We start from the raw sequence: 25,281 nt of genomic DNA, 5'->3' as shown, positions 1-25,281 counted from the left end.
AAAACACTAAGGCCCAGAGAGACAGGAAGATTGCTCATTTTAAATCATCCAGCCAAATGAGAGCTGGCAGGGAGTCAGGAGAGATGATGAGGGGAGTGGTTGGCTGGGAGGCAGTGTCTGCTCACTGTTGCAAGTTGGGTTCCTGGTACTTGAGGTATAGCAGGAGCTTTTGTTGACAGCGTGAGTCATTTATCATTTTTGGCCATGTCGTTCTTGGCAAGTGTGACAGACATACCTTTATTTGTACCCATTTTACAGATAGAATATGTTCATATACAAAATGCACAGAAACAGACGTTTTTAAAAGGGTCCATTCTCCACCCAAAGATAGTTTTCCAGATTTTTTCCCTAGGCAAAGATTTTTTTGGTTATTGTTTTTTTGTGTATCTAAAATCACCCTATGTTCCCATATAGAATGTGAGCATAAAGTTGTGAACTAGAGGAAAAACAAAAAGATACTTAGATCATCTGGTTTCAAACCATTTGCCTGCTGGTGGCCTGTGTATACAGATTATCTAGAACTGACTGTGCTTGAAGGTCTAATCATTTTTTTCTTATGATAAATGAAACAAACAAAAAAAATAGGTTGTGCATTTAAAAACCAGACTGAATTAAGGACTTATAGCTGGAGAGAAATCAGATTTTGTCTGATGTTAATTGTATCACTGAAATGCCCTGGGTTTTAAAGTTCAACAGTAATGGTGATTTGGGATTCTCTTTTAGTTGTAAGAGGGCTTCCCTAGTGGCTCAACTAGTAAAAAATCCGCCTGCAATGCAGGAGACCCGTGTTCAATCCCTGGGTTGGAAGATCCCTTGGAGAAGGGAATGGCTACCCACTCCAGTATTCTGGCCTGGAGATTCCATGGACTGTATCGTCCATGGGGTCGCAAAGAGTCCGACACGACTGAGCGACTTTCACTTTAGTTGTAAGAAGTCTTTGATTTCTCAACCCCACCCGTTTTGGTAAGACATGCAGGATTTTCTTTTTCCTTTTAGAAATTATTTCTTATTTTTTTTAATTTGATTTTTATTTAAATTAGAATATAGTTAAGTTATAATATTGTGTTAGTTTCAGGTGTACAGCAAAATGATTGTTATATATATACCCATTCTTTTTCAGATTCTTTTTCCATATAGTTTATTACAGAATATTGAATAGAGTTCCCTGTGCTATACAGTAGGGCCTTGTTGATTTATCTGTTTTGTGTATAGTAGGATGTGTGTGTTAATCCCAAATTTCTAATTTATCCCTTCCGCATATGGTTCCCCTTTGGAAACTATAAGTCTGTTTCTAAAGTCTGTGAGTCTGCTTCTCTTTTATACATAAATTATTTGTATAATTTAGAATTCACATATAAGTGATATCATATGATATTTGTCTTTCTCTGCCTGACTTCAGTTAGTATGATAATCTCTAGATCTATCCACGTTGCAGTAAATGGTATTCCTTCATTCTTTTCCATGGTTGAGTGATATTCCATTCTATATATGTACCACATCTTTACCTATTCGTCTGCTGATGGACATTTAGGTTGCTTCCATGTCTGGGCTATTGTAAATACTGTTGCAATGAACATTGAATGTATCTTTTCAAATTATGGTTTTCTCTGGATACACACTCAGAAGTGGAATTACTGGATGATATGGCAGTTCTATTTTTAGTTTTTTAAGGAACCTTCATTCTGTTCTCCCTAGTGATTGTACCTATTTACTTTCCCACCAATAGTATAGGAGGAGGATTGTTTTAAAACAAAATATGCAGCAAAACTGCTTAAGAATAGTGCCATGATTGTTCCTAGATATTTTTTTTCAAGGAAAACATCCTTGCTTTGAAGAAGTTAGTTTCTTAGACCTGATTTCGGTGTCTTGTTAGGGCATGCAAGTTTTACTGAGCCCTTGCCACAGATCGTAACACTGGTTTAGTGATTATGAGATTTACGTGGGAGAGAGAACATGGCCTACTTCAGCAGTCCCCGGTTGAGGAGCAAGATGCATTTACAGAGAATAAATAGTCCGGGGGACATGTAAGCCAGTGGATCATTCAGTGTCGCAAGTGAGTGATGAGTTGTAGGTATTTGATGACAGGGGAAGTCAGCTGAGAACCTCAGGTTTTAACTTTGAAGGGTAGAAGGAGGGTTTTGATAGATGGAGGGATAGAATCACCAACCTCAAAGGGGTCTTGAATAAGGTGTGTTTTGTTTGGGGGGAAAAGAAAGGGATCTGGCTAGATTGGAGGAGTCTTTATTTATAGGTGACATAATTACAGCAACTCTCTATTGATAGTGTAATATGTGCTGGGCATCTCGTTCAGAGCTTTTCACTTACTGCTTTTTAATGATGTAAGGTATCATTGCCTCCATATTACAGATGAGAAAACTGAGGTCCAGGGACAGTAAACAGATGGCCAAGCTCACACAGCATTACATATCAGACCTGGAGTTTGAACTCAGGATCACCTGATTTACAGTGACCATTCAACTTAGCATCCAAGCTAGAACGTTTTAAGAGTGGAAGGGAGCACTGATGCTGACTAGGCCAGGACAGCATGTTCGGACCTAGATAGCTTGGAAGATAAGTGGTGGAGGCCGTGCAAAATGGGTTGTTCAGTTCAATGCAGTCACTCAGTCGTGTCCGACTCTTTGTGACCCCATGGACTGTAGCATGCCAGGCCTCCCTGTCCATCATCAACTCCTGGAGTTTACTGAAACTCGTGTCCATTGAGTCGATGATGCCATCCAACCATCTCATCCTCTGTCATCCCCTTCTCCTCCCGCCTTCAGTCTTTCCCAGCATCAGAGTCTTTTCAAATGAGTCAGCTCTTCAAATCAGGTAGCCAAAGTATTTGAGTTTCAGCTTCAGCATCAGTCCTTCCAATGAATATTCAGTATTGATTTCCTTTAGGATGGACTGGTTGGATCTCCTTGCTGCCCAAGGGACTCTCAAGAGTCTTCTCCAACACCACAGTTCAAAAGCATCAATTCTTTGGTGTTCAGCTTTCTTTATGGTCCAACTCTCACATCTGTACCTGACTACTTGGAAAAACCATAGCTTTGACTAGATGGACCTTTGCTGGCAAAGTAATGTCTCTGCTTTTTAATATGCTGTCTAGGTTGGTTATAACTTTTCTTCCAACAAGGTTGTAGGCTAATTAATTTGACAGCATTGTATAGGATGGAGTGGAGTTAGAAGAGATGAGAGTCTCAGGGAATAATCAGTAGATGGGTTCATTAAAAATAGGTTACATATGAGGATGATCTGAATTGAATGATGGAGTGAGAGAGAAGTAAGATTTCTTACAAATTGTTGATAATGAAAGTTTTCAAACCTACCCCAAACTGGAAAGAATAATACAGTGAATTCCTACATGCCAGTGGCCCAGATGAAAACATTACCTGGTTTTGTCCTTTTGTTTCATCCGTCTTCCTTTTTAATTCTTTTTTTCACTTCCCTGTGCCTTTATAAAGAATATGGACATTTCTTACTATCCATAGTGCCATTACCAACTTTTCAAAATTAATGAGAATGCTAATTTTTTACTATTAGTTCTCATTTCTCTTTGATACCCACATTTTCCCAGTTACCTTTTTACTGATTCCTTTATTCCCTTGAATCAGAAACCCAACAAGGAAGGAAGAAACCATTAAGCATTGTGACTTTCCAAAGCTGAGTCCAAAAGTTTTGAGCTTGATATACAGAAAACTAAGTTAATTGGCTAACTGGTACAGGAAATGATATGGAAAAGGAATTTTCCAGATCCCTTTATAAACAAAATAATTTGGAAAATGGTTGCAGGGGAAGATGGGAAGAGAGCCAAGAAATTTTTTCCTCCCAAAGTTTTGTTTCAAATAGTTTTCTAATCTTTAGAAATTTTACAAAAGCAGTACAGATGGATATCTGTATATCCTTTACCTAGCTTCATCAGTTCTTAGCAGTTTGTCACAGCACTACATACTTCATCATGTATGTCATAGGAATAAGTCTCTCTCATGAACTTCTGGTTGCTGGGGGGAGGATTTTGGGGAAGAGGTAGTTGGGGAGTTTGGGATGGACGTGTACACACTGCTATGTTTAAAATTTATAGCTGACAAGGACCTACTGTAAGCACATGGAACTCTGCTCAGTGTTGTGTGGTGGCCTGGATGGGAGCGGAGTTTGGGGGAGAATGGATACATGTATATGTATGGCTGAGTCCCTTTGCTGTCCACCGGAAACTATCACAATATTGTTAATCGGCTATACTCCAATACAAAATAAAAAGTTAAAAAAAAAGAATAAGTCTCTCTCCAACCACAGGCAAGTACAACACTCAGGGCATTTAACATTATCATAACACTTTTATCCAATGTACAGTTCATATTTACATTTCTCAGAATTTTCCATAATGTTCTATTGTTTAGTTCCCTAGATCCAATATTCAGTCTAAAATCCTGCTTCACCTGTGTAGATAAAGTCTCCTTTAATCTAAAACAGTTCTCTGGGACTTTTTCCCTTTACATAATGCATTTTTTTTTTAAACCTAAGCCATCCTCCTCCCCAAATGTCTTTTTATATTTGAATCTAATCAATGTCTCATGATTGGATTCAAATGAAATATTTTGTCAGGGATGGCATCCTGTCAGGAGGTTATTGATGTCAGTTGGTCACATTATTGGTGAAGTGCGGTTTTATTTGGTTTCTTTTCTAGGTTTTTCCATAGCCTATCCTGTTCCCCAGCAGTCATTTGCTTAGTGCTTTCAGCATCCATGGACTACACCTGCCTGTATAAATCATCACCATGGTAGTTGTAAACGGGACCATCCTGCCAGTTCTTTTCCAGTCATTAGTGGGCTTTCCGCTGCATCAGAAGCATCTGGTGCCACGTCTCAGGCATGGGGGAGCCGCAGTCTAGTGCTTCCCAAGGACTCTGGTGACTTTGAGTGGCTGGAACAGAGCTCAGAGCTTGGATTCTGTCTGAGTGCAGTGAGTGTGTGTCTCCACGCACAGATGTCGAAACGATGGGGGTGGGAGGCCCACAGGCTGCATCAGTTGCTGGGGAGGCCTCCTCTAGCCTGTGAATTCTCAGCGGGGGCCCAAGAATGCTCAGACTCAGCTCTCATGAAGCGTTCCTTCTCATCTCCATGCTGCTTGCAGAGTTCCCATCCCATATCTAATAGACAGGCATAGCTACAGACCCAACAGAAGTTGGTTTGTATTGTGTTTAAATCGAAAGAAGGTGGGCTTTGGGCATTTCATCCCCTTGTTTTCATTAGGTAGGAGAGATTCAAAGCAAATAAGCAGTGTTGTGTTGGTAATGGGGTTAGGGACGTTGGCTTTGGGGACCACCAGGCTCTTGTTAATCCCAGCCTCATTCTGAGTTTCTAACTCTCATCCCTGCCACGAGGAGTAACTGGAGGACCGTGTAAAAGGCCAGGCCACCAAACCAGGCTCAGGAGCTGGGCCCCAGGTTTGTTCCTTCTGCTTGAAGCTGCTTCCTTTAACTTACTGCATTTCTCCTCCTCCGTTAAGACACAGGTCAGTTGTCTCATGCCCTGTCCTTCCTTCCTCCCCAGAGTTCCTCTGCTTAGCCTGCAGACGTTGAATCTTGTATGACCACATTGTCCCACATAGAACACTTACCTTCTATCTCCTTATCTGTCTTCCTGGTGGACTGCGAGCCCGTTAGCCACAGGATTATATCTTTTCATCGATGAAACCTTAGCACTAGTATGGGATCTGGGACATATTTGTGCTTACTAAATTTATTTTTTTAAGATGCAACTCTTTATTGAGGTATCATTGTTTCACTGTGTTAACATTAGTTTCCAGTGTACAACACAGTGGTTCAAAATTTTTACAGATTTTACTCCATTTTAAGTTATTCTAAAGTATTGGCTGTATTCCCTGTGATGTACAGTATATTCCTGCAGCTTTTTAATTTTATAGGTAGTAGTTTGTACCTCTTAATCCCCTGCTCCAATCTTAACCCTCTGCTTTCTCCCTTCTCCCTACTCTCTGTTGGCAATCACTCCATTGGCAAATCTCTCCGTTGGCAATTTGTTCTCTGTATCTGTGGGTTTCCGTTTTGTTATGTTCATTAGTTTGTTTTATTTTTCTTAGATGGACTATGTAAGCAGTGATATATGGTATTGGTTTTTCTCTGACTTATTTCACTAAGCATGAGACCCTCCAGATTCATCCATGTTGTTGCAAATGGCAACATTTCCTTCTTTTTCCGTGGCTGAACAGCACTCCATTGTGCACACGCCACATGTTCTCGATCCATCCGTCTGTCGGAGGACACCTAGGCTGCTTCCGTGTCTTGGCCACTGTGAATATTACTGCTGTGAACACTGGGGTGCATGTTTTTTGAATTAGCGTTTTCGTTTTCTTCAGATATCCACCCAGAAACGGGATTGCTAGATCATATGGTAGTTCTGTTTTTAGTTTTCTGAGGAACCTCTGTAGTGTTTCCTTTAATGGCTGCACAAGTTTATATTCCCACCAACAGTGTCCAAGAGTTCTCTTTTCTCCACGTCCTTGCCAACACTTGTTATTTTGTGCTCTTTGCTGATAGCCGTTCTGACACTTGTGAGGTAATATCTCACTGTGTGTTTTTTGAAATTTGTTTTTGCTTGATTTACGGTCGTGCTGGGTCTTTGTTGCTGCAGGTGGGTTTTCTCTAGTTGCAGTGAGCAGAGACTGCTCTTCCCCGTGGTGTGCGGGCTTCTTAATCCCGTGGCTTCTCTTGTGGAGCCCAGGCTCTAGGAGCGCTGACTCTAGCAGTTGCGGCATATGGGTTCATTTGCTTCACAGCATGTGGAATCTTTCCAGACCAGGAATCAAACCCGTGTCCCCTGCATTGGCAGACAAGTTCTTATCTCCTGTTCCACCAGGGAAGTTCCTCATTGTAGTTTTGATTTGCATTTCTCTGATGATTGTTTATGGTGAGCATCTTTTCTTGTGACTGTTGGCATATTATTTAGTTGGGTTTGTTTTTTTCTTTTTATATTAAGTTGTGTGAGCTGTATTTTAGTTATTAACCCCTTATCAGTCATAGCATTTGCAAATACTTTCTCCCAATCAGTAGGTTTTCTTTTCATTTTTGTCTGTGGTTTCCTTTGTTATGCAAACACTTTTTAATTAGGTTCCATATATTTATTTTTGCTTTTATTCCTTCTGTTTTAGGAGACTGATCAAAAACAAATATTGCCATGATTATGTCAAAGAGTGTTCTGCCTATGTTTTCTTTTTGGAGCTTATGGTTTCTAGTCTTAAATTTAGGTCTTTAATCCACTTTGAGTTTATTTTTGTATAAGGTGTGAGAAAATGTTCTAGTTTCATTCTTTTACATGTAGCTGTCCAATTTTCCCTGCATCACTTACTGGAGCTACTCTCTTTTCTTCATCATATATTCTTGCCTCCTTTGTTGTAGATTAGTTGACCACAAGTTCAGTTCAGTTCAGTTCAGTCGCTCAGTCATGTCCAACTGTTTGTGACCCCATGAATCGCAGCATGCCAGGCCTCCCTGTCCATCACCAACTCCCAGAGTTCACTCAGACTCACGTCCATCAAGTCAGTGATGCCATCCAGCCATCTCATCCTCTGTCGTCCCCTTCTCCTCCTGCCCCCGATCCCTCCCAGCATCAGAGTCTTTTCCAATGAGTCAACTCTTCGCATGAGGTGGCCAAAGTACTGGAGTCTCAGCTTTAGCATCATTCCTTCCAAAGAAACCCCAGGGCTGATCTCCTTCAGCTGCATGAGTTTCTTTCTGGGCTCTCTGTATGATCTATGTGGCTGTTTGTAGGCCAGTATCATATTGTTTTGACTACTGTAGCTTTGTGATATAGTCTGAAGTCAAGGCATATGATACCTCCAGCTCTGTTCTTTTTTTCTCAAGACTGCTTTGACTATTCAGGGTCTTTGTGTTCCCATGCAAATTTTAGGATTATCTGTCCTAGTTCTGTGAAGAATGCTGTTGGTATTTTGATAGGGATTGCACTGAATCTATAGATTGCCTTTAGGTAGTATGGACATTTTAATAATACTGATTCTTCCAATCTGTGAACATAGTATATCTTTCCATCTACCTATCAAATATTTTTGTGAGTATAGTCTAATTATGTCATTATACCTATGGGAAAACTCAGACCTAAGAGGGTAAGGGATTTAATTGAATATGATAGAGCAAGTAAATGGAGAACCGGGACTAAGACCACAGTCTTATCCTCTTAATCTGCCCCAATAGATAATTTGCCAATATTTATCTTGGATCCAAAAGCCCAAAGGCCTATCTTTTCATAAACTACTACTTCAGGCACCACCGCCACTGTCACCACCACCATCAACACCACGATTTGGAGGCGTTCATTATCATGTCAGGTACCCTTCGAGGTGCTTCACACACCACATACAATTTACAGTACTTGGGAGCATCCTGCCAGGTAGGTCTTAGTGACTCATTGTCCATATGAAGAAATGGAAGCATAGAGAATTCAGGTCAACGGCCCAAGTCACCTCACATGCCCACAGGTGGCAGGGCTGGATATGGAATCGGAAACGCACAGGGCTGTGTGCTGGCAAGTGTGTGGGCTTCAGTAGTAAAATGTCCCTGAGTCTGAATTCCTGCCCCACCATTTATGAACCAAGTGATCTCGTGCAGCGTGTTCAGCCTTCTGAGCCTCAGGGTCCTCACTCGGGAATCAGAAGGGCCCTACTTCCCCTACCGGATTGCTGGGAGGATTGTCTGTGATGGCCGTCTTATGTCATTCTGATAACCCCCTAAGTAGCAATTGCTTTCTCTTCACTTTACAGATGAAGAATTGAGGCCCAGAGAGTTTCTGTAATTTGATCCATATTCTAACCAGTCACATGGCTTCTGAGTAGTGACGGCAGAAATTGAAGCCGGTTATGACTGGTTCTAAACTGCATGCTCTTGCTCTGCCGTGCTGCCTAAAGCACATGGCTCAGTGGTTAGTCACAGGGCCCCACGAATTCCCTGGTGGCTCAGACGGCAAAGAATCTGCCTGCAGTGCAGGAGCCCTGGCTCAGGAAGATCCCCTGGAGAAAGGAATGGCAACCCACTTCAGAATTCTTGCCTGGAGAATTCCATGGACAGAGGAGCCTGGTGGGCTACAGTCCATGGGGTCACAAAGAGTCAGCCAGGACTGAGTGACTCACGTAACACTACCTTCCTCTCCATTTCCTCTAAAGGATTCTGAGAAAGATTATAGATGTAGGGTCCCACAGGTTGGAAACTTGGACAGAGCAGAACAAATTATAATTCTTAGAGAATTGCCGCTAGCTTGATTTATAGTTAAAAACAAAAAAATTAGGATTAATTTAAGGAGAGTAGAGTCCTCTTATCCTATGATTGGTAGTTGATTGGTTAAAGTTGTTAAATTTGGAGTATCTGAAAAATTGTACATACTTTTCTTAGGCATTTTACCTTGAATTATAAATGTAAATCCTCTCAAGAATCCTTTTTTTTTTTAAGTTCCTGTCTGAAGATTTTCTAACATCTGGATTGTCTCTGGATCTGATACTCTTGACAATGGGTCATATTTTTTTCTTTCTTTTACGTGTGTCTTGTAATTTTTTCCTGAATGCTGGACACTGTGTGTAGAATTACAGAAACTGGGGTGACCCGGACACGTCTCGAGTCCTGTCAGGCTGTTCGTGTGGGAAGCTGAGTCCTTCCGGTCAGTTGGTGAGCTGGGTTGAGTCAGTTTGTTGCTATAGCGACTTCAACACACCACCCTGAGGCTTTCAGATCCCCCCTGGAGTGCGCATTCCCTTGTGCACAGTGAGGGTCCTGGCGTGCGTGCGGGAGGGCTATCTGCAGTGTCCCCGCTCTGCCCTCATCACTGATCGCCCCTGCTCACCTGTCGCCCTCCTGGCGCTCTGGCTCCTTCCACCCTGGTGGAGGTGCTTGTCACTCGGTGCTGTCTCATGGTGGGAGGCAGTGTCTCCCTGGTCCAGCTTCAGGCTCAGCCAGGCCTGTGCCACTGAACCTGGGGGGTGGCAGTGGGGTTTTCTCAGCGTTCCTAGGCCTTCTCCTCGTGGCAGCCACGCTCTGACCTGGCATCTGCCCTGGTGTTCAGAAGAAGCAAGTCTCCTGCCCTAAGAGTGCTTTCCTTCCTGGGAGCAAAGGAGTCTTGCTTCCACCCTGCCTTCCCCTACCAGCAATTGGTCTTTCCCTGTGTCCTACAGGCGGGAGCGTTTCCAGACTCTTTTCCATGATCAGCTGGGTTTTGCTTCTCCTCCCAGCCTGGAAGAAGCAGTGGCATGTTGTCTTGGCCACGGGGCTCTGAGGCTTTGCCTTGTCTCAAAGGAACGTCCAGGGAAATATATGGACTTTGTGTGTGTCAGCTCACCACCTCCTGCCCACCTGCCCCCAAGGGGACTTTCTCTAGGTACCTGCCCTGCCCTGCCCCAGTCTCTTTCATAATCACCCCGTGGAAGCTTCCAGCAAATACAAGCCCCTCCGTGATTCTGGGCTGTCATGTAGTCCATGGGGACATGCTAGTCCAGACTCAGGCTCTAAGGTGTGTGAACACTTGCAGTGGTTTCTTTCTGCCTGACCACCAAAGGGGAAATAGCTAGTGTGTCCCTTGTCTCACCTCAGCAGCGTGGTGTCACTGGAATAGATTGCTTTGTGGTCTCAGCTCTCTGATGCATCCAGGAAAAGCAATAATGTCATCTGTTATCTGACCGCTTCTCCATTCAAAGGGGTGGCACTAGTTTGGAGATTCCTGAGTCCTCATTTTCCACCGGACAATCCGAATGTCAGTTCAGTTCAGTTCCGTCGTTCAGTCGTGTCCGACTCTCTGTGATCCCATGGACTGCTGCACGCCAGGCTTCCTTGTCCATCACTGACTACTGCAGTTTGCTTAAACTTATGTCCATCAAGTCAGTGATGCCATCCAACCATCTCATCTTCTGTCATCTTGTTCTCCTCCTGCCTTCAATTTTTCCCAGCATCAGGGTCTTTTCCAATGAGTCAGTTCTTCGCATCAGGTGGCCAAAGTATTCAGCTTCAGCATCAGTCCTTCCAATGAATATTCAGGATTGATTTCCTTCAGGATTGACTGGTTTGATCTCCTTGCAGTCCAAGGGACTCTCAAGAGTCTTTTCCAACACCACAGTTCAAAAGCATGAATTCTTCGGCACTCAGGTTTCTTTATGGTCCAACTCTCATATCCATACATGAGTACTGAAAAAACCATAGCTTTGACTAGATGGACCTTTGTCAACAAAGTAATATCTCTACTTTTAAATATGCTGTCTAGGTTGGTCATAGCTTTTCTTATAAGGAGCAAGCATCTTTTAATTTCACAGCTACAGTGATTTTGGAGCCCAAGAAAATAAAGTCTGTCACTGTTTCCATTGTTTCCCCATCTATTTGTCGTGAAGTGATGGGACTAGATTCCATGATCTTAGTTTTCTGAATGTTGAGTCTTAAACCAGCTTTTTCACTCTCCTCTTTCACTTCATCAAGAGGCTCTTTAGTTCCTCTTTGCTTTCTGCCAAAAGGGTGGTGTCATCTGCCTAGCTGTGGTTATTGATATTTCTCCCGGCAATCTTGATTCCAGCCTGTGCTTCATCCACCCCAGCGTTTCTCATGATGTACTCTGCATATTAGATAAGCAGGGTGACAGTATACAGCCTTGACGTGCTCCTTTCCCAATTTGGAGCCAGTCCATTGTTCCATGTCCGGTTCTAACTGTTGCTACGTGACCTGCATATAGATTTCCCAAGGAGGCAGATACGGTAGTCTGGTATTATCATCTCTTTAAGAATTTTCCACAGTTTGTTGTGAATGTCAGGGGAATGTCATTCTAATGTCAAAGGAGTGTAAGTCTCTGGGTAGGAATTTCCCCAGCAACACAGCTCCTGTGGCTTCTAGTTCAGGTTTTATTTCACTAACTAGAATCTGTGGTGTCCACTGAGCACTGATTCCCCACCCACTCCCGATTCTTATTGTTTTTCTATCAGGACTTCTGGGCTTCCCTGGTGACTCAGATGGTAAAGAATTCTCCTGAATGGAGACCCGAGTTTGATCCCTGGGTCAGGAATGTCCCCTGGAAAAGGGAATGGCAACGTACTTCAGTATTCTTGCCGGGAAATCCCAAGGACAGAGGAGCCTGGCAGGCTAGAGTCCATGAGGTCACGTAGAGTCGGACACAACTGAGCGACTAACACTTCCTTTCATCAGAGCTTTTAGAGTGGCTGCTCCTACAGTGCATTCAACAGATCTTTTCATTTGTAAAATAACCTCTCTTTAGTGAGTTTTAAAAAGCATTCAGTTTAGAATCTGTATGAACAACTTTAGTTTCTTGTAGTCGTGTTTTGTCTGTTTACATGATGTTTAATTAAGTTATGAAATTACGTCAGCAAGGACAACTGCTAGAAAGTAGTTTGGGGACCAACACACGAGACTCTTGGAGACTGAACAGCTCAGCTGGCTCGAGCGGAAAGAGTGGAGGCAAAACCGCAGAAGACGGTGCTTCTGCTGTGTCGGGAACAAAACACTGGAACAGTGTATTTTGCCCGGGCCACATACTTGTCGGGACAAAACTGGGCTTTTCTAGATCTTGAACATTTGATTATTACCTTTCCAATGATTATGTATTGGGAAACATCTGAAATTTTGCAGATTTTAGCTACATTTCTTTTCAGGTTTTTTCTTGCTTCTTTTGGCCATGCCACAGGGCTTGTGGGATCTTAGTTCCGCGACCAGGAATCAAACCCATGCACCCTGCATTGGAAGCGCAGAGGCAACCACTGGACCACCAGGGAAATAGCAAGGTTTTTTTGTTTGTTTGTGTTTTAAATGACAAGTGCTACATGCCGACATACTGTAAAAATGACTCCGGATCACATCTCCTACACAAGAAACTGTCAAATCTGGTTATATTTATAGGAACTAGAATTTTTTAGCTTGATAGTGTTATAAACTCTGTCCTTTTATGGTTTTTTGGGGAGAGGAGGGCTGGCAAAGGGGTGAAAGAGGATGTCTTTCATATTGTTTCATTGTTAGACAATAAATAGCTTTGTTTAAAAATGTTAAGATACTCTCTTAAAAATTCAAGGAAGTTCAGAGTATACACAGGAAAAATTCTTCCTGCTCCACTCTGCTCCTCGTCTCACTCTGTATCCACGGTTGGCCATGGTCCATAGCTGAGCCTTCTATTGTCACACGAGGGAGCAAAATGGGACTTTGATTTGCACGCTCACGGGAGTGTGTGTGTGGTCACATGGACCTCGGCGCAGACAAAAGATGTGATTCAAACATCCTCAAGGCCAGCATTCCTCAAACGGAGAGCAGACACGAAGTGTGCTTTTCAGGAGTGTCTTAGTGAGGGAATGACCACATACTCTGACTCTGCAGGTATCTCGGCTGTGTTCCCTGCCTCCCCCGTCTTGGATTTACCAGCGGTGGCAACACAGCTGCCGGTCTGTCTTTGTCTCAGGCCCAGGGGCCCCCTCCCAGCCCCGTCCCGGGATCAGGGAGGCCACTGGGCCTTGAGCCCTTATTCCAGTGGCATCTTTGTCAGGGATTCCAAGTTCCAGAGACCCCACAAGTCCCGCTGCTCCTGTGCAATGCAAGAGCCTGCCTTCTCTAAGGCGCTTGAAATGATTGACAGGCCAGCCTGCCCCAGGCGCAGACTTGGCTGTAGGTGGTCTAACAGTGAAATAGAATCCCTGGTGTGGATGGGTGTGAGCTGGTGCTGGGGAAAGTCAAGGGCCAGACTGGTCCCGGAGGTTTTCTCAAGAATCGCGTCCTGTGTAGCGTTTGCTTGGGCTCTTTTCTGGAAGAGTGAGCTAGTGCCAATGAGAATCTTGGTGCAAGCCCGTGTGTCCTCCTGCAGGGAAGCCACTCCAGTCAATTCAAGGAAAACTGTTCAAATGAAGGGAAACCACACCAAGGGTTGATTCAAATTGTATTAAATACAGGAAAAGGAGTTTTTCCCTCTGGGATACTTGGTGACATACTGGAGACACGGAGACTACCTTTGATAAGTTCCCGTAAAGGCAGCTTGGCTTTCAAATATCTGAAGCATCAATCCCTTTACTGAACCACAAACCGAAGGATTTAGGCGTGTTGATGGAGGAGGTGAACTGCAGAAGGAAGTGCTCTGTGAAACTGAAAGGTACGGGATTGTGGCTGCCTGACGGGATTGTTGAAATGCACGCTCCCTCAAGTGTTAAGTTCGGACGCACTCATCGTGGACACTCCAGAAGGAATATGGTGAACTCCAGGACACGAGGCAGTGGCATGGTTTGGGTCCCCAAATTGACATCCAGAAGGGCCAGACGAAGGTGTGAACCAAGGAGTGGGCAGGTCACGTTCATCCCGATGTCAAAGAACAGCAAACCCGTTTCAGCCAATCAGGCTGCTGGAAGATGGGCTCGCTGAAGTGTCTTTGTCAGAGAAGTGACACTTAACCTTGGCAACTGACCAACTAATTTAGTTCTGACGTTTTTGATGGAAGTATTTTCAAGATACAATTGTCTGCCTTTTAGTTCAGTGCACCAAACCTAAGTTGACTCAGGGTTCTCTGTTCCATCATTCAGGATCAGTTGTCCTCAGAGACGACCTTTGGTCCCCCGTCCTTGCCTAAAGGAACCAGATGACCTGGCTGGGGGCTCAGGTTGTCAGGAGTGGCCACTACTGAGGGTGACAGGCCTGCTCAGATGTGCTCTGCTCCAGCACACCCGTGGGGCGTAACCATTCCTTGGGGAGCACAGGTGGCACGGCCAGGTCATGGTTGATCTTCTGTGTCCATGTGGCCAGAAAGTGGTACCCAGTGATTTGGTGAAATGCTAATCTCAGCGTTGCTGGGTGGGTGTTTTGTAGATGTGGTTCACACCTACAGGAAGATGACTCAGTCTAGGGGATTCCCCTCCATAAAGTGGGTAGCCCTCATCCAATCAGCTGAAAGGTCTTCAGAGCAAAGCCAGATTTCCACAGGAAGGAGAGACTCAGCTTCAGTCAGCCGCTGCCTGAGTTCCCAACCTGCCCTGAGATTTCAGACTGGTTCGTGCCCACGAGTCCTTAAGATCAGTCTCCCACCTTCTCTCCCTCCCCCTCTGTCTCTCCTCCTGTTTCTATCTCTAGCTCTATATATTTCTCTGTCTCATCTCTCTATCTCTGTCTCTTTATCTCTATCTCCATCTCTCTCTTTTCCTCTGTATCTTTATCTCTGTCTCTATCATCTCGCCTCTTCCTGGTTCTGTTTCTCTGGAGAACCTGACTGACATAGGTAGCTGTCTCCAGTGTTTGAGGCTGGGGGTGAGGAGGTAATATGTAGCTGGAGAAAAGTCTAGTCCTCTCCCAATTCCAGTCACTGAAGAACTGAATAAGCAAGGCCCTCCCATTTTCAGGCCAGAGCAGTATGAGGGTGAAGGTGAAGGACAGACACCAACATTCTCACGTCAGTGTATTGATACCACATCCCGAGCACTGCGCTAAACTCTGCTCAGGATGAAATGCCTCAAGCTCTTCCACACACATGGACCACACACATGGACCACAGTCTTGTCTAACTCAATGAAACTATGAGCCATGCTGTGTAGGGCCACCCAAGATGGACGACGGGTCATGGTGGAGAGTTCTGACAAACGTGGTCCGCTGGAGAAGAGAATGGCAAACCACTTCAGTATTCTTGCCTTGAGAACACCATGAATGGCATCCGACCCATCACTTCAGGGCAAATAGGTGGGGAAACAATGGAAACAGTAACAGATTTATTTTCTTGGGCTCCAAAATCACTGCAGATGGTGACTGCAACCATGAAATTAGAAGATGCCTGCTCCTTGGAAGAAAAGCTATGACCAACCTGGACAGCATATTAAAAAGCAGAGACATCACTTTGCCGACAAAGGTCCATCTAGTCAAAGCTATGGTTTTTCCAGTAGTCATGTATGGATATGAGAGTTGGACCATAAAGAAAGCTGAGTACAGAAGAATTGATGCTTTTGAACTGTGGTGTTGGAGAAGACTCTTGAGAGTCCCTTGGACTGCAAGGAGATCCAACCAGTCCATCCTAAAGGAAATCAGTCCTGAATATTCATTGGAAGGACTGAAACTGAAGCTGAAACTCCAATACTTTGGCCACCTGATGCAAAGAACTGACTCATTTGAAAAGACCCTGATGCTGGGAAAGATTGAGGGCAGGAGGAGAAGGGGACAACAGAGGATGAGATGGTTGGACGGCATCACCAACTCAATGGACATGGGTTTGGGTAGACTCTGGGAGATGATGATGGACAGGGAGTCCTGGCATGCTGTGGTTCATGGTTGCAAAGGGTTGCATGAGTGCAAAGGTTGCAAAGAGTTGTACACGACTGAGTGACTGAACTACTGAACTACTTGTCAAGATGAGTGTTGTCTAAACTAAGGAAGATGGATCTGTCATAGACAGAGCCTACACGAGGTATTTTTTTATTTTACATGGCTTGTGTAGCTTCAGACATCAAAAAACTCATGGAGAAATCACACATATACAGGCACACACATAAGGAGCCAAAAACAAAACCCACCCACTTTGTAACTTGGTGGTATAACTAAGGGATTCTTGCTCTTGCTACCACAATTCTTTTAGTATTATTATTTTAATGGATATTTGGCTGCATCTAGAATTCTTGGTGACAATTTTTGTTTGTGTTTTTTCAGATCTATGAATCTGTCATTCATTTCACTGTCCTCTAGCCTCCATAGTTTCTTCTAGGAAGTTACATTATTTGTAGTAGTCTTGTTTCCATATATAATACGAATTTTCTCTTGTTATTTTCAAGACTTTCTATACTTTAATCTTTTAGTTGTTAATTTTTTTTGGCTAGGCCACACGGCATGTGGGATCTTAGTTCCCTGACCAAGAATCAAACCTTGCCCCCTGCATTATTAGCACCGAGTCTTAACCACTGAACCACCAGGATGTCCCGCTGCCGCGTTTCTTAATTTCCATCATCACATGAAGTTTAAAGTAAATCCCCAGCTGAGAAGACATTGTAAGGTCTGGGAGCCGAGCACAGAGAGGCTGACAGTCTACCCAGGAGGACCCATGGAGTCGGATTCTCAGAAACAGTCTTCTATCGTGGAAATAACTTCTGCATCCACATGTCTACATATTTCCTTCACACTGCTGCGTCTTCAGAGGCAACTACTATGTTATGGAAAAGAGCATGGAAAGATAGAGTAAGAAATGAATCCGGGGCAGGAAAGAAGATGACCAGACCGCCCTCTGGCCCAGGGTGGGGAGATCTCGCTTGCCCCCTGGAATAGTCCAGTCCTCTGCTCAGTGCCTTTTGGGTCCCATCTCAGTAGGTCCTCCCTCAGCTCTGGAGGGACAAGGAGGTCACTGTTGTCCATGCTGAAGCCTCATCAGGGCGGGCGAATACCGTGGTTTCTCAAGCAAGGGGTCTGATTCCCTTCTATCATGATCAGAGCACCTGGCACCCTGTCGGCACTTAATACAGTGGTTGAGAGCTGAGTGACCCGAAGACTGGGTCAGGTTTAAGTCAGCAGGATTCTTGCAGCAAACAGTACCCACTGCACTCATGGTTTGGACCATTTTATAACCTGCTTTGAGCTGTGCCTGCCTTCCCAAGAACTGAGAAGCATGTAGACACGATGGGGAGTGTTAGGCGAGACTGTCCATTTAGATGGTCCACCGTGACCGACATCAGCTCTGATACTTTCCAAATGGACCGTGAAGTGAAGTGAAGGGAAAGTCGATCAGTCATGTCCAACTTGTTGCGACCCCAGGGACTGTAGTCCATGGAATTCTCCAGGCCAGCATAATGGAGTGGGTACCCTTTCCCTTCTCCAGGGGATCTTGCCAACCCAGGGACCAACCTGGGCAGCTGCAGTCCATGGGGTTGCAGAGTCGGGCACGACTTGGTCCATTTGGAAAGCATCAGAGCTGGTGTCGGTCACGGTGGTTGGTCTGCGGTGAGCACCCCACCTAGGCCGAGGTTTCTGTTTGCATGTTCTCCGGTGCTCTGTACCGCCCACGTGCTAATTGCTAATACTCAGCAGGCGATACGGGGAACTAGTCACAGATTCAGGGGTCCCATCGGACCTGTGGGATGGAAGCAACCCTCTTTCTGGTGAAAGAGTATTGTGTTTGGACGGCATCCACGCCACAGATGGTTCTGGAGCCCTGGAACTTGTTGCTGGGTTGGTTCACAGCCTTGTAGCATGGGGGAGGGGGACCCAGGTGAAATCTGAAACTTGAGAGCAAGGAGAGGCTTCAGAGGTAGAGCCCCCCCCCCCCCCCCCGCCCCCATGGCTCAGTAGCAGGTTTAAGAAGAAGGAAAACTTACTTTTGAGGCCTGTCTTGAGGGGCTGCAAGATGAGTAGAGCTCTGCACACCACCCCCCCCAACCTGAATCTTCCAAGTTAATGTGGGGGTTGACTGGGTTCTGTGGTGTACACAATTCAGATGGTCTCAGCTCACATTACTCTCTGCAGGCCGCGTCTTTGAATCTGGCTCCTCGTGTGGACTGGGTGGGCAGAAAGGACGCAGCAAGCAGAGAGGAGGGAGCCTCTGAGTGCCTGGGTCCAGCTGGCAGGCCAGCCTGTGGTCATGTGCTCTCCATGCTCCCCATGACCTCCTCCCGTGTGAGGACTCAGGTGATCCGAAGGCTTGAGGTTGTTTCCACCAGAAGCCTGTCACGGGCTGGTCAGGAAAGACAAAGACAAAAAGGACGGGTGCATTAGAGCGAGTGTGATGCTTGGCGACCACCGTGGGTTGGGGGCGGGGGAGAGGTGGGACCCCAGTTCTTGCACATGCTTTTTGAGATGGACAATAGTGGATTCAGAGTTCTCACCAGCAGTGAAGCTATTAGTTCAGAGATAGAGTTTCCTTGCCTGGAGGCCTCTGAGCTCCTGGAGGAGGTGTGAACTGCAGAAGGTCGGTCCCTGACTTGTCAAGGAAAGAGGCTTGCATCGTGTTGCGCAGGCATTTCTCGTGTTCGCTTACCCTGATGAAGAGCCACTTAATTAGAGACACACAGGGAAGCCGAGGGAAGCATGGATATTGTGGTCCTGAGCGTGAAGGGTGCTTATTCTGTGTGCTTGTGGCAAGGGATGCTGGGAAGGAGGGGAGGATAAGGAAGTGGATAGAGGCCTTGGGACTTTGCGGGGAGAGGGTGAACCCTAGGGTGAATGTAAGCAGGGGGACGTACCACCTCTGGGCCTGTGCTGTTTAGGGCAGAAGTCCCTTACCACATGTGGCCACAAAGCACTTGAACTGTAGCTTGTCTGAATTGCGATGCACTGAAAGGATCCAAGGACAATTGAGAGTCCCTTGGACTGCAAGGAGATCCAACCAGTCCATCAAAGGAGATCAGTACTGAGTGTTCATTGGAAGGACTGATGCTGAAGCTGAAGCTCCAATACATTGGTCACCTGATGCGAAGAACTGACTCATTTGACCTGATCACTCATCAGACTAGATGCTGGGAAAGATTGAAGACAGGAGGAGAAGGGGATGACAGAGGATGAGATGGTTGGTTGGCATTAGTGACTCAATGGACACGAGTTTGAGTGAACTCCGGGAGTTGGTGATGGACAAGGAAGCCTGGCGTGCTGCAGTCCATGGGGTTGCAAAGAGTCAGACACGACTGAGCGACTGAACTGAACTGAAGGGATCCACACTAGCTTCTGAACTCTTAGTATGAAAATAAGACTGTAAAAGAGCTCATTCATATTTGTGTGTGTGCTTAGTCACTCAGTCATGTCCAACTCTTTTGCAACCCCATGGACTGTAACCCACCATTTTCCTCTGTCCATGGAATTTTCTGAGCAAGAATATTGGAGTGGGTTGCTATTTCCTCCTCCAGGGGTGTCTTCCTGACCCAGGGATCAAATCTGGGTCTGCTGCATTGGCAGGCAGGTTCTTTACCTCTGAAACAGCTGGAAAGCCCCTCCAGATTCATATTTCTATTGATACCATATTGAAAAGACCCTGATGTTGGGAAAGATTGAGGGCCAGAAGAGAAGGGAGTGACAGAGAATGAGATGGTTGGATGGCATGACCAACTCAGTGGACATGAGTGTGAGCAAACTCAGGGAGATGGTGAAGTACAGGGAAGCCTGGCATGCTGCAGTCCATGGGATCTCAAAGAGTCGGACACAACTCAGCAACTGAATAGCAACAACATTGAAGTGATACTGTTTTGCATATATTTGGAGTAAGTAAAATATTAAAGTTAATCTTTAAAAAAATTTTTTTAATGTTTGTATAGCCTTGACATGGTAGAAACTTTTTGGAGGGCTGGACTGCAAGGCATGTGAGATCTTAGTTCCCTGAACAGGGATTGAACCTCAGCCCCTGCATTGGATGTGTGGAGTCTTAACCACTGGATTACCTGGGAAGTCCCTAAAATTAATTTTAAATTAATTACCTTTTTAAATGGAGCTACTCAGAAATCCGAAATTACTTACGTGGCTCTTGATGTGTTTCTGTAACACGGTGCTGCGTTAAACCCTGGGAACAGAGATGTCTCTGCTTCACAGTCTTGAGATGGGTTTTTGGCCAGCACAGCAAGGTGAGGGCTCCACCTGAGCAACTCTTGTTACCTCTGTGCAGATGAAGCAAAGGGATTGGTTCAAGGCCAGAGGATACCTGTGACCTTCTGGCCCCGGGTTGCCCCTGTGGGACCTTGGAGAAACTCCAGGGTTCCCAGGGCACCTGCCAGCTTGAAAATCCCTGTTCCTGCATCACGTGTCTGTTCCATGTGCCTGTCTGCTCCGTGCAGTTGGGAAGCAGTTTTCCAGAAGGAAACCCCTCACACGTCCTGGGGGGATGTGACTTGCTTTGTTTCCTGGCCTGTACATCTGAACATCTTTGATTTAAAACAGGGTTTACCCTGGGGTTTCCTTTGCCTCCCTAGGAGTGCACTTTGGAAGCGATCGTGCAGGACCCAGAACGTCCCGGACGCTCACTCCTGGGGCAGGAGACAATGGGCAGTGTGGGATGGACCCCCACCAGAGGAAGGAAGACCTGGGCTGGGGTCACAGATTTTAGACAAGTCACCCTCCCTATCAGTGCATTGTGTGTGCTCAGTCACTCAGTCGTGTCCAACTTTTTGTGACCCCACGCACTGTAGCCCGCCAGGCTTCTGTGTCCATGGAATTTTCCAGGCAAGAATCCTGGAGTGCTGGAGTGGGTTGCCATTTCCTCCTCTAGGGAATCTTCCCAACTGAGGGATCAAACCCACTTCTCCTGCATTGGCAGGTGGATCAGGATACAATGTAGCTCCAGACCTACATGAGAATTTTTAAATACCCCAAATGATCATGCCCAGAAAAATCCAACTTTGCTTAGTGTTTCTGGATTTTCATGCACTGCTTGGAGATGGGGAGGGACAGCTCATGTTGAGAGTTCTTAGTAGGGGACTTCCCTGGAGGTTCAATGGTTGAGACTTCACCTTCCAATGCAGGGGGTGTGGGTTTGATCCCTGGTCAGGGAGCTAAGATCCAACATGCCTTGGGGCCAAAAAACCACAACATAAAAACAGAAGCAATATTGTAACAAATTCAGTAAAGACTAAAAATGGTCCACATCAAAAAAAAAAAATCTTAATAAAAGAGCTCTTGGATTAGGTTAATTGTAAATTCCTTTCATTTGTAAAATATCATGTAAATGTGGAATTATTAGAGACTAAATTACATCTGTGTTTCCAAATAAGAATTCGCAGTTCCATGGGCTATGGGACAAAAAGCATTAGGGATAAATGGAGTCACAGTTCACTAAGGAAATCTGATGTCACTAACCTGTGTGCAACTGTTAATGCATTTTCCAACTAAAAACAAAAAATCACATTTACAGTTTAGATCTTCATTCTTTCCTGAGGCTGGTTGCTGTCAATCCAATTTGGATTACATAAATTAACTGGCAAATATGAAGCACGCCAGTCACACTAAAACTTTAAACCTTGCAATTCAGCGTCCTGTCAACGTGTTCATATAGACGGGTTGGCAGACTTGTTTTGTGAAGGGCAAGGTAGTAAAGATTTAAGGCTTTGAGGACCATATGGTTTCTGTTGCTTGGCTTTTGCAGTTTGTATGACTGAGCAACCAGAGTCAACATATGGGTGTGGCTGCATTGGAAATTTAAAAAGAAATAATTAAACTTGATTTATTGACAAAAAAGTATTAGCAATTTCAATGTAACATTTTATCAGTATTAAGTAGGTGTATGTAGTTTGCTGGTAAATATGAAGGTGTCTTGTGAAAAGCTGAAAACTCTTCAAAATGGCAACACTCCAGTTCTGCCAACTGGCAAAACTTTAGGTCAAAAGTATCTGCCCTCCATTCTTTGACTGATTAGAGCCTCATTAGCTCAACTATTTACCTACATGAAGAAAGAGAAATAAAAGTATACTATGTCACAGTTCAATAATTTGAGCACATATTTTCTAAATAGGCTTTTTGTATTTTTACTGAAAAAGTAATCTTGCTATTGTTTTGTGGCTTTTTTCCCCCCCAGATATTTTAAGAAAGATTATACAGAAGAAGTTTGACCTCTCAAAGGAGTATGATAAGGTAATTTTGGATTGATGTATCTGTTATCAAAAAATGGATGTGAGTAAAATATTGGCTGACTTGAAAGTTAATCTTTAAATAACCAGTTATCTGTGAATTCAGCTAATATTTTGACTTAGAAGTTTTATGGAATATTGAAACACCTTATAAATCCCATTTGAACTACAGCAGAAATTTCAAAGGTGGCATTTAGAGAAATATTCACCTTTTAAGCTGTATTTTATTGAAAATCTAGAAGTTCCTTAAATGAAGTCTTATACTGTTTTTTTTTTTTTAAGCCAAGGGAGGAGATCTCTAACAAATGGAGTGGTTTGAACATCCCTAGAAGCGGGGATGCACACTTGTAACAACCGCATGCACACATGTAGAGGAAAAAGAGTGAATTCTGACCAGAGTGCTTCCACGAGGAGGTGACTCTGGTAAAGAAGATGAGCAGGGCTGGACGGGCGGGGAGGTGGCTTTGCGAGTGGTTCAGGCTCTGGGGACCAGTGAGGGGAGGATGGGATGTGAAAGGAGGAAGCCCATAGGTGGAGCTGGTGGGTGAGGGGGGAGGAAGGCCAGGTGAGCTGGGGCCAGGGCAGGGCAGGGCCTTGAAGGCCCTGCTCAGGTGAGTGGCCAGTGTTGTCAGAAAATACCCAGGCCCCTTCATGTCTCTAGTTAGCTCCAAGGTTAGGGTTGGGGTTAGGATGCTGCGAATTTACCTCGTTTGCACCCACGAGATTAACTTCCTTCAAGAGACAAATGTGTTCTTTCGATTCTGGCTTATGATGAATGCAATTTGCCAGTAAAACAAACAGACAAATGTTTGTTGCTGTAAATGTTAGGATAATAAAGATTAGTTGAATCTGTTTGTCAAGCTATTAGTCCTGCAGGGTCAGACTGCCCATTCCAACCTTTCCTGGTATGAAGGTGGTTGTCAAGACAACAATCAAAGGGACCAGCAGGACTTTTATTTATTTAATGGCCAGCACAACAGATGTGAATGAAAGTGTCCCCGGTGGGTGTGAGGACCCTGTACCAGGAGGGCAGTGAACCCTTCTTGCCTGACAGTGGGAACAATGGCTGCATATTCTCAATTTGCAGTAAAGTGACAGTCAAGACAAAACTGAATGTAAAAGCCAAGAGGAAAGCCTCATTTCATGGGCATTTACGTGTATAAAAGAAAATGAGCCATTTACTCCCTGGTGCCCCCAGCCTGCTCTAATACCTCGGAAAGCATCTTTATTCTTCAGTTTCCACTGGCTTCATTTATATCTTCCAGACATGATGCCCTGTGTCTGCCTGCCTCCCTGGGCAGAATAAAACGACTGTTGCTTTCATATTTATGTTAAAAATTTGCATGCCATTAGCAGCCCGGCCGGAATGCCAGTTAGCCCTGCAGAGGTATGGGAGGGGATGAGAGGCCGAGCTTCCTCTGGGCCAGGCCTGGGGGGGCCTAGGGCCTTGGACCCCGAGGTGACTCTGAGCGGCCTGTTGAGTATGAGCTGGCATTGGCTGCCACCATCCCTGGACGAGTCCTCTGTGGTCGGCTTGATATTAGACCTGGAGTTCCTGTAGACTTAGGGGCCCCTTCGTTCCTGATTTCCTCTCCACCTCAGGTGTCTCCAAATGGATGAACACCGCTGGGGTGGAGCTGGGGTGGAGAAAGGAGACAGAACTGGGCCCACATGAATGAACGGACTCCTGCCCTAGGTGTGGAACTGGGTCACGTTTTCCAGTTATCCAAGGAGAAGGATTTGGTTAAACAAAGACACCCAGGAAGCCAGGGCACCTTGGGAGGGGAGTTTTCTGATTGGCCTTAGTCAGGTAAATGCTCTCTTGAAGCAGGGCCTGAGTCAAGGACTTTCGGGCGAGTCTCTTATTTGGGAACTTCCGGGAACCCTGGCTGGGGAGTGGGAGGTGAAACAGGAAGGAGGGCAGCCTACAGAGGGTGTGTCATTCCACCACCCACCACAGGGGGAGACAGAGCTCCGTCCCGTAGAGCAGCTGCACTGGACCCTGTAGACACAGCAGCGTGGGAATTAGCCCACCAGAAGGTGCGGGGGCTGAGCGCTCTATGCACTGAGAGACTGAAGAGGCACCTTCAGGGCTATTTGGGGCAGGGGCAGTATTAATCCCTCAGCACTCTGAGCTTACCTGGTTTTAGAAGATGCCTTCGAGCACAGGTACCAGTAGTAAGATGTCTGGGGAGGCACACGGAGATGGCTAAGGTCCCGGGACTCGGGTGGACTCCACAGCATCCTCTATACTGGCCATGCCCACCGGGTGTAACCTGCACAGTCACACAGGTACCCTCTGTCCAGCTGAAAGGCCCTTGGGAGTTCTTCAGCTGTCCATGTCCTGAGCTCATTTCATCTCCTGGTGAGCCCACAGTAGCCAGGGCTGCTGAGTTGGTGGTCTCCGGACAGGGGCTCTTTCAGTGAACTTCATCCCTTGGGAAGTTGGCAGCTGTGAATAGGTGTAGACTTTTTGTTCCAAGGGGCAGCCTTGACTCTGGATGGAAATATGACTCCTTCCCATGGAACTGCCTCCTTCTTCCACGTCAGCTGAACGTGCAAAGTAGTGCTTTATAATCTGTGGCCTCGTTCTCCTCCGGAGATTTTTTAAAACAGTTTTTCTCCCTTTGTTTAATGCATTCACTTAATGAGTATTTACAGAGTGCACGCTAGAAGCAACGCATAATAGGAGGACACGCATGTGAAAGTTATGTCTTTACTCCAAGAATTTGCAGTTGGTGAGAAGGA

At 45.3% G+C, this 25,281-nt stretch overlaps 1 protein-coding gene across 11 annotated transcripts in view; it reads left to right on the top strand.

The window, feature by feature from the left end:
- Positions 1 to 25,281, top strand: part of PROM1 (prominin 1) — a 148,515-nt gene that overhangs the window by 51,780 nt on the left and 71,454 nt on the right. For 10 of the 11 annotated variants that reach the window (XM_070791836.1, XM_070791835.1, XM_070791832.1 and 7 more), the window contains one exon: positions 22,482 to 22,537. The exons of the other annotated variant lie outside the window; for it this stretch is intronic. In XM_070791836.1, coding sequence (XP_070647937.1) covers positions 22,482 to 22,537 — 56 coding nt within the window. The remainder of the gene's footprint in view (positions 1 to 22,481; positions 22,538 to 25,281) is intronic. 11 annotated transcript variants of the gene reach the window in all.

The sequence above is a fragment of the Bos indicus genome, chromosome 6, assembly GCF_029378745.1.
Source record: "Bos indicus isolate NIAB-ARS_2022 breed Sahiwal x Tharparkar chromosome 6, NIAB-ARS_B.indTharparkar_mat_pri_1.0, whole genome shotgun sequence".
In the NCBI taxonomy this organism is placed as follows: Eukaryota; Metazoa; Chordata; class Mammalia; order Artiodactyla; family Bovidae; genus Bos; species Bos indicus.
The sequence above is the reverse complement of the archived record's forward strand: the minus strand, read 5'-3'. Positions and strand labels throughout refer to the sequence as shown.